We start from the raw sequence: 8,919 nt of genomic DNA, 5'->3' as shown, positions 1-8,919 counted from the left end.
GTTGCCCAGGCTGGAGTGCAATGGCGCGATTTCGGCTCACTACAACCTCTGCCTCCTGGGTTTAAGCAATTCCCCTGTCTTCCTCTCCTGAGTAGCTGGGATTACGGGGTGTGCCACTTCCCCGGCCATTTCATCTGTTTTTTTTCCTTCAGATTATTTCAAAGCAAATCTCAGAAATCGTATCATTCTGTTTATAAATAGTTGGGAATGTACTGTTAAAAGATAATGTTTTAAAAATTACTATAGTACCATTATAATACTGAATTATCTGATTGCCTCACATAGTAGTTTTAAAAAATAGTTGGTATGGGCTGGGTGTGGTGGCTCACGCCTATAATACGAACACTTTTGGGATGCTGAGTCGAGTGGATCTCGAGGTCAAGAGATCGAGACCATCTTGGTCAACATGGTGAAACCCTATCTCTAAAAATAGAAAAATTAGCTGGGCATGGTGGTGCGTGCCTGTAGTCCCAGCTACTCGGAAGGCTGAGGCCAGAGAATTGCTTGAACCCAGGAGGCGGAGGTTGCAGTGAGCTGAGAACGTGCCACTGCACTCTAGCCTGGGTAAGGAGTGAAACTCCGTCTCAAAAAAAGAGAGAGAGAGAAATTTATTGTCTAACAGGCCAGGAAGTTGAGAATGGCTTAGCTGAGCATAGCTCTACTGGGTTTTCTGCTTAGTGTCCTCCCAAGCTGAAATTAAGATGTTAACTAGAGTTTTGCTTTCATCTAAGACTTTGTATCCTTTTCTAGCTCACTTGTTGGCTGAATTCAGTTTCTTTCGGTTATTACACATAGGTCCTTAGCTACTAGAGTCTTCTCTCCACAACATGGCAGATTGCTTCATCCTTGAGTTCAGTAGGGAAGCATTTCAATCTTTTAACAGGCTCACGTTGATTAGATCAGGCCCATCTAGAAGATCTCTCTTTTGATTAAATCAGAGTCAGCTTATTAGTGGGACAATTACTTGAATGATAGCTGATCATATTTACAGGTATCAACCATACTCAGAAGGTGAGGGGATTATGCAGGGTGTTTATACCAGATGACGGTAATTCTGGGGCCACTTCAGGATTCTTTGTACCACACCTTGTAAACAGGACAAGATATTTGGGGGAATTTTCCATTTTTATATAATGGCTTTACCCCCATTGATAGAAGTTACTACATATCCAGGCTAGGATACCATAATACTTTAGTGAATACTCGTCCTATCCCAGATCCGTTTCATACATTGCCTTATTCAATCTCTAGTACAACCTTGTAGAGACTATTGATAATCATTTTCAGTTTGCAGTTTCAGATACAGAAGCTAAGAGGGTTTAGGTAGCTTGATGAAATGGAATTTGGGTCTGAATAGCCTATGCTAGTTTTACTTCACCAGACTATTTCCAAGTGTGAATCTTGATTTGCATATCACAATTTTATGTAAGTACAGTATCTATTCAGATAATTTGCTGCAAATCTGTGACTTATTTGTAGTTTTTTGAATGTGACAACGATTCTATAGTCAGTTTAAAAAAGAGGAAGTGTCCTTTTAATGAGACATTTACAAACATTTACAGATGAAATTACATACTTATGTTTGCTTCAGAATGATTTGTGGGATCTGGGGAGTCAGATAATGGGTAAGAGGCTATTAGTGAAACAGAACTGGACTTAAGTTGATAATTTTTGAAGCTGGGTGATGGGTAATAGGATTTATTATTCTCTTCTGTCTACTTTGGTGTATGTTTGAAAATTTCTATATTCAACATCAACAAATCCATTTGTTACTAGTTTCAATTATAAATAAGAAAAAAAGTACCTCAAGTTTTATTCCATCACCATCATAATGTTGCTGTTTTTAAAGTTGTTTTTTTTTTTTTTTTTTTGAGATGGAGATTCGCTCTTTCACCCAGAATGGAGTAAAAGTGATACGATCTCAGCTCACTGCAACCTCCACCCACTGGGTTCAATAGTTTCTCTCTCCTTAGCCTCCCAAGTAGCTGGGATTAGAGGCGCTTGCCACCACGCTTGGCTGAGATTTGTAATTTTAGTAGAGACAGGGTTTCTCCATGTTGGTCAAGGTGGTCTCGAGCTCTTGACCTCAGACAATCCAGCCATCTCAGGCTCCCAAAGTGGTAGGATTACAGACGTGAGCCATCGTGCCCAACGGCGTCATGTTTTTATAATTTTAAAATCATGAGTCTCTATTTCTTTTCATGGAACCGTAAAACTGTTTATTACAAGCATTTCTTTTACTAACAGTATTGTGTAATGGTTAAGGGCATGGACTCTGGGGATCAGTCCTCTGGGTAAATCTCAGTGTCGTGATACTCAGTAGTTGTATGACTTTGTGCAGGTTACTGAACTTCTCTGTCCCTCAGTTTTTTCGTGTCAAATGGTAATACTTGTATCTATCTTATATAGTTACTGAATATATTATGTAATGGATAGAGATTAGGATAAGACAGCAGAAAGTACATGTACACACACACACGTACCTCTGTGCATATATTATATCTACTTAAGTTTTATTTTAAATAAGGAACTTGTGATAATTGTTTCCATTTTGTAATGAGGAGGTATTAGTATGTTCCTCTCATTATTTTTGAGCCTGTGGTTCTGAAACCAGTGTTTCTAAATGGTTTTTCTTTTCACAGCATGTATGTACAATGTTTTTCGGTGTGAGTCATGTTGACATCCTGAGTCGCACAGTTCTTGTTTGGGACCGTCTTTCACATTATAGAATGTTTATATTTGCCTTCCCTTCCTCCTACATTAAATACCAGCTCTGACCAATAATTGTGACAGCCATAAATATGATTGCGCATTTTCAAATGTTCTCTAGAAGAATAGAGCTATCTTTGGTTGGGAGCCACATGTTCATTCAAATTGTAATGGTAGTACTATAGATTAGTTTGGAGTTCTCCTCCCTCCTCCCCCCTCCCATCTCTCTCCTCCTCCTCTTCCTCTTCTTCCCCTTCCTCCCCCTTTTCTCCCCCCTCCTCCTTTTTTAGGCATAGCAAGCAACAACAGGGAGCAATTCTTTTTTCACAACTCTGCATAACAAATGTGTGTTGAAATATCCAGAGTGAGAACTGTTGTGCTAAATTACTGACATTATTAGAGTAATTTAAAATTTTTTGGAGAGTTTTGATTTTAGAAGACATAAAACATCCTGGCTTTACTGAACCAAAATATTGGTATATTAGTTCATTCTTGCATTTCTATAAAGAAAAGAGGTTTCATTGACTCGTGGTTCTTCAGTCTTTGCAGGAAACATAGTGGCTCAGGAAGCTTCCAAACATGGCAGAAAGCAAAGGGGGAGTTGGACAGCTCACATAGTGGGAGCAGGAGCAAGAGAGTGAGGGGGAGGTGCTGCATATTTTTTAAACAACTGGATCTCTTGAGAACTCACTGTCACGAGAATAGTGCCAAGGGGATGGTGTTAAACCATTCATGAGAAGTCCACCTCCATGGTCCAACCACCTCCCACCAGGCTCCACCCCCAACATTGGGGATTACAATTGACATGAGATTTGGTGAGGACACAGATCCAAATCATACCAATTGGATTTGTGGTATTTGAGTAAATGTGTCTGTATTTTGGAAAATGATTTCTTTGAGATTAACTATGAACAACTCCTTTTCTTGTAGGTGATAGAAATTGAAGATGCTTCACCCACCAAGTGTCCAATAACAACCAAGTTGGTTTTAGATGAAGATGAAGAAACCAAAGAACCTTTAGTGCAGGTTCATAGAAATATGGTTATTAAATTGAAACCACATCAAGTAGATGGTAAGAAACTGTTAGATGATTTAATAATTTTTAGTTAGATTTTACCAATATTTGGGAGTAAGGCAGGTGCCTCACATCCTGTTAAGTGCTGGAGGTAAATTGTTAGGGTTGGGGGAATATCCACAATCTCCTTGCCTTTATGGAGCTCATAAGCAAATGAAGAAGAACAAAATTGGGTGATTGCAAACATAGTGAGTGTTATAAAAAAGGAAAGAAGTGCTACTTACAAATGGGTAGATAGCAAGTGGGTTTCACCTGGTCAGCAAAGACTGGCTAAGGGCAGGTAGGGGGTGAGAAGAGTTGTATCTAGCTAAAAGCCTTCTTCAGAAAATGCTATTTCAGCATTTTCAGGTATGTGTTACAATAATATTCCTACATTGGCATTAGAACGATATCAAACTATTCCTACCCTCTGCTTTATTAGAGTTGAATCAGTAAGTCAGTTTTGAGTGTTTATGTGAATTGATTCATAAGGGAAGTTCTGTAGTTCCTGCTTCTTGAGTTACTAGTCCCCTTTCTTGCTCATTGTTTACTATCAAATAAAGGAAAAGATGATGAAATTATCTCCTGGGTTGTTTTTTTTTTTCCTTATTGACTCAATAAACTCAAAGGTATATTTTATAGGAAGTCATTCCCTCTTTGGATAAAGTTGCTCTCTTTTTACCAACAATTATCAGTATTATTTGAGATGGAGTTTCTCTCTGTCACCCCAGCTGGAGTACAGTGGTGCTATCACATCTCATTGTAATCTCTGCCTCCTGGCCTCCAGCGATTCTCCCAACTCAGCGTCCTGAGTAGCTGGGACTACAGGTGCACGCCACCATGCCTGCCTAATTTTTTATATTTTAGTAGAGATGGGGTTTCACCATGTTGGCCAGGCTGGTCTCGAAATCCTAACCTCAAGTGATCTAATTGCCTTGGCCTCTCAAAGCGCTGGAATTACAGGTGTGAGCCACTGTGCCTGGCCACATTTCTCTTTTAGGGTATTCTTATGTTTCTTTGAACGATTTCAGGGAATAGAGAATGTCTGCTGTGAATAGCTTAGATAAGATGAAGGAAAGTCCCCTGTTCTATGTTGGTGTTAACTTGCTTCTGGTTTACTTTAGTGGGAAAAAATTCCATTTACAATTCTTTAGCTGAGTGTTTTTTTTTTTTTAAATGCTGTTGCTTAGAAGTTTTGGTTATATTTTTGATGTGTTTATATAAAGGGAGTTTTTAACTTGGACCTTTAAATTTAACTTAATGAAGCTGTTACTTTCAGGTGTTCAGTTTATGTGGGATTGCTGCTGTGAGTCTGTGAAAAAAACAAAGAAATCTCCAGGTTCAGGATGCATTCTTGCCCACTGTATGGGCCTTGGTAAGACTTTACAGGTAAGAGCTGAAGAATATGAAGGTATCCTGTTTTTGTGTATTCATTAATATATATTTGATTCTGTTATGTTTCAGGCACAGTCGTAGGGACTGAAGATAAAGCAGGCAACAAGAATAACAAGATTTGTCTCCAAGGAGCTTATATTCTAGTGGAGGAGAGAGCTGCTAATCAAATAAGAAATATGTACTTTCAGAAAATGAATGTTAAGGGAGGATATTGAGTTAGGAAAGGCATCTTTTAGGAGGTGATGTTTGAGCAGAGGCCCTAATGAAGTGAGGTTCTGGGGTTTCAGGTATGGCCAACAACAACTGCAAAGATTTTAAGGTAGAAATTAACTTTGTTTTTTAATTTTTTTTTAACAACTTTCTAACAGTTTATGATGTTAAAGTAATAAGAAAGTAAGGTATCTTTTACTGTTAAAATTACTGCATTTCTAAATGGCAGGAGTTGTAACAGAGATGTAAAATTAGTGAATGTATTTGTACTTTTAAACCATAAAGTAATTATGTATTTAATGAGTCAGAATACATTAAAGTGGAAAAGTATTATATAATCTGATTCTCTTCTAAATGAGAAATGGTATTTTCTGAAAGACTATAGGGACATTCTGTGGAGACCCAGGACTTAGTAGCTGTTTTGGTATGGGATCATTTTATGCTATTCACATTGATCATAGAATCATGGAGCTTTAGAGTTGGAAGAGCCTGATACATCATCTTGTTGAACTTTCACATTTTACGATTATATCTCTTTCCCTATACCTTGCCTGGTTTGGAAATTCCAGCCTTTTGGTTGGTTGCTTTATTTTTTAAAGCAAAACAAAGCTACAACATGGTAAGATTGCTTAATTTATTAACTTTTTTGTGAGTATTTAAACGAAGGTGACAATCTGTTTTCTTATAGGTGGTAAGTTTTCTTCATACAGTTCTTTTGTGTGACAAATTGGATTTCAGCACGGCATTAGTGGTTTGTCCCCTTAATACTGCTTTGAATTGGATGAATGAATTTGAGAAGTGGCAAGAAGGATTAAAAGATGATGAGAAGCTTGAGGTACCTTATTTTAAATGTTTTCTATTATTAAAATAATCACATGCAATTCATATAGTAAACTATTTTTAATTACCAGTGATGCATATTTCAGTGGGAATATTTAGTATTCACATGTTTTTAGTAGCTACTTAAAAAAATCTTTATTTCCCCACAAAAGGTTTCTGAATTAGCAACTGTGAAACGTCCTCAGGAGAGAAGCTACATGCTGCAGAGGTGGCAAGAAGATGGTGGTGTTATGATCATAGGCTATGAGATGTATAGAAACCTTGCTCAAGGAAGGAATGTGAAGAGTCGGAAACTTAAAGAAATATTTAACAAAGCTTTGGTTGATCCAGGTAAGTATTAATAGACAGTGACATAAAGAAGCACGTTGAATCAAAAATGTGTTTTTATTTTATTTAACAGATACTAATTGAACAACTACTAAGTATCTGGTCTTTGTTTTGTTTATCCTTAAGGTTTTTGCCTTTAAAAAAATTCTTAGTGTTATTTCAGTAAGACAAAATCACCCTTAATGTTGCCAGCTGTTCAGAATTTATTTGCTGAGTCTAAAAGTGTTTAGGGTTTTAGGGAATACCTTGTAAACACTTAAAAATGCATCAGATGCCTGTGTTGTAATCAAAAATTCTTCCAGCTATCCAAATATTTGTTGATAACAAGAGCTCTCTCCGTAGCATGAAAACAGTTCATGTCTTTCCAAACTTCATGTCATTAGAAGAATTGCTACTTGCTTATCTCCTGTTTTCTAAGGGGTCATCAGTATGAAAGGTTCATATTTTCAATACTGTTGATCCTTTTGTGACAGAAATCTGATGTGAGAGCCAAATGTTTATATACTTGCCACTTAGAAAAGCAACATGTTGTACTGCCTGCAAAACTAAAATTAATTTTTAATCTACGATTATTGTGCAATTTTTTCTTCATGTGTTGTCATATGTTACTTTAAGACACTATTGAGGCTCTATGTTTGTTGAGAAAATCTGGCTAGTTGTCATTGTCAAAGGGATAGTAGTCTTTAGAATCCATGGCTTTGCCTTTTTTTTAAAGATAATGAGGTATTTAATACGTAGCAAAATAACTTTGCCATCACAAATCTAAGGCCTAATAATAAGTTTATGTTTTTCTTATGATTAAAATACGTGTCTAAAAATCCTGTGGGTGGTTTATTGTTGAAAAGTTATAAGCTAGTGTTTAGTATCATCATAGCAGATTTTTTTCACAACATTTCCTTGAAACAGTTTAATACAACAGTTTCAGGTGCTTAGTTGTACTTATTTGTTCAGAGAAAATGGAGAAAAAAAGAAATTAAAGCTTCTAATGTGAAGGGTAACATTTGTCATTTCCATGTTTTATCATTTAGTGACATTTTAATAAACTTTTTGGCTGGGCATGGTGGTTCATGCCCGTAATCCTAGCACTTTGGGAGGCTGAGGTGGGTGGATCACCTGAGGTCAGGAGTTTGAGACCAGCCTGGCCAAAATGATGAAACCGCATCTCTACTAAAAATACAAATATTAGCCAGGCGTGGTGGCGCATGCCTGTGGTCCCAGCTATTTGGGAGGCTGAGGCAGGAGAATTGTTTAAACCTGGGAGCTAGAGGTTCTAGTGAGCTGAGATTATGCCACTGTACTACCGCCTGGGTGACAGAGCGAGACTCCGTCTCAAAAAAGGAAAAAAGAAAACAACCTTTTATTTTGGAATAATTTTCTGTTTACATGAAAGTTGAAAAGGTAGTGCAGAGAGTTCCCATATACCCTATATCTGGTTCCCCCATTGTTAACATCTTACATTGCCATAGTAGATTTGTCAAAACTAAGAAATTAACACATTGTTGACACATTATTAATAACTCTAAACCACATTTGGATTGCACCAGTTTTTCTATCCAGGGTACTACATTATATTTAGCTGTCAGGTCTCTAATAGTCTTCTGGTCTATGACAGTTTCTCAGTCTTTATTTTTTCATTATCTCATTAGTCTTAAGGAGGACCATCCAGGTAAATATCCTGTAAAGTGTTCACTAATCTGAATTTATAGTTTTTCTTGAGATTAGACCGAGGTTTTGAAAGAATGTACCAGAGGTGACATACCCTTTTTGTCACATCATATCTCATATCGGGGGTACATGATACCCACATGCTGTCACTGATGATGTAAACTTGCATCACTTGGTTAAGGTAGTGTTTGTCAGGTTTCTCTCCTGTAGAGCTGCTACTTTTACCTGTCCCTCATCTGTTCATTGGAATCCAGTCACTCAATTTAGTCCACCTGAATGGGAGCATGGCAGAAATTAAGCTCCATCTCCTATAGTGGGTAGTATCTACATACAAAATTTGGATTTTTTAAAAGAAACATTTATCTTTTCTCACCCATTTATTTAGCCATTAATTGATATCATTATCTACTCATCTATTTTTATTTTGTACTTTGGACTATAAACCATTACGACATTATTTTATAGCTCAAATTGTTTCACTTTGGCAATTGGGGGCTTTTTTTAAGGTTAGGTCCTCTACCCTTTGATATGTCCCCATCCTTTTGGCTTTGAGCACTTTATTACTTTCTGGCATTACAGGATGCTCCAGGTTCATGTTATATTGTCCTGGCCCCAGAATCAGCCATTTCTCGAAGACATCATGGTTCCTTTTATTGAAAAATGACATTTACAAATGTAAACATACCCATTTAATTTGCAAATGTGTCTGTCCATTCTGC

General features: G+C 37.1%; 1 protein-coding gene across 13 annotated transcripts in view; it reads left to right on the top strand.

Annotated features, from left to right (window-relative positions):
* LOC108297236 (transcriptional regulator ATRX) overlaps positions 1-8,919 on the top strand; it is a 224,578-nt gene that overhangs the window by 132,717 nt on the left and 82,942 nt on the right. For all 13 annotated transcript variants that reach the window (XM_017519955.2, XM_017519956.2, XM_017519954.2 and 10 more), the window contains 4 exons: positions 3,640-3,781; positions 5,043-5,152; positions 6,057-6,203; positions 6,361-6,538. In XM_017519955.2, the coding sequence (XP_017375444.1) occupies positions 3,640-3,781; positions 5,043-5,152; positions 6,057-6,203; positions 6,361-6,538 (577 nt within the window). The remainder of the gene's footprint in view (positions 1-3,639; positions 3,782-5,042; positions 5,153-6,056; positions 6,204-6,360; positions 6,539-8,919) is intronic.

The sequence above is a fragment of the Cebus imitator genome, unplaced genomic scaffold (genome assembly GCF_001604975.1).
Source record: "Cebus imitator isolate Cc_AM_T3 unplaced genomic scaffold, Cebus_imitator-1.0 Scaffold783, whole genome shotgun sequence".
NCBI classification, from domain to species: Eukaryota; Metazoa; Chordata; class Mammalia; order Primates; family Cebidae; genus Cebus; species Cebus imitator.
Note: the sequence above shows the minus strand (reverse complement) of the source record. Positions and strands in the feature narration are given on the sequence as shown.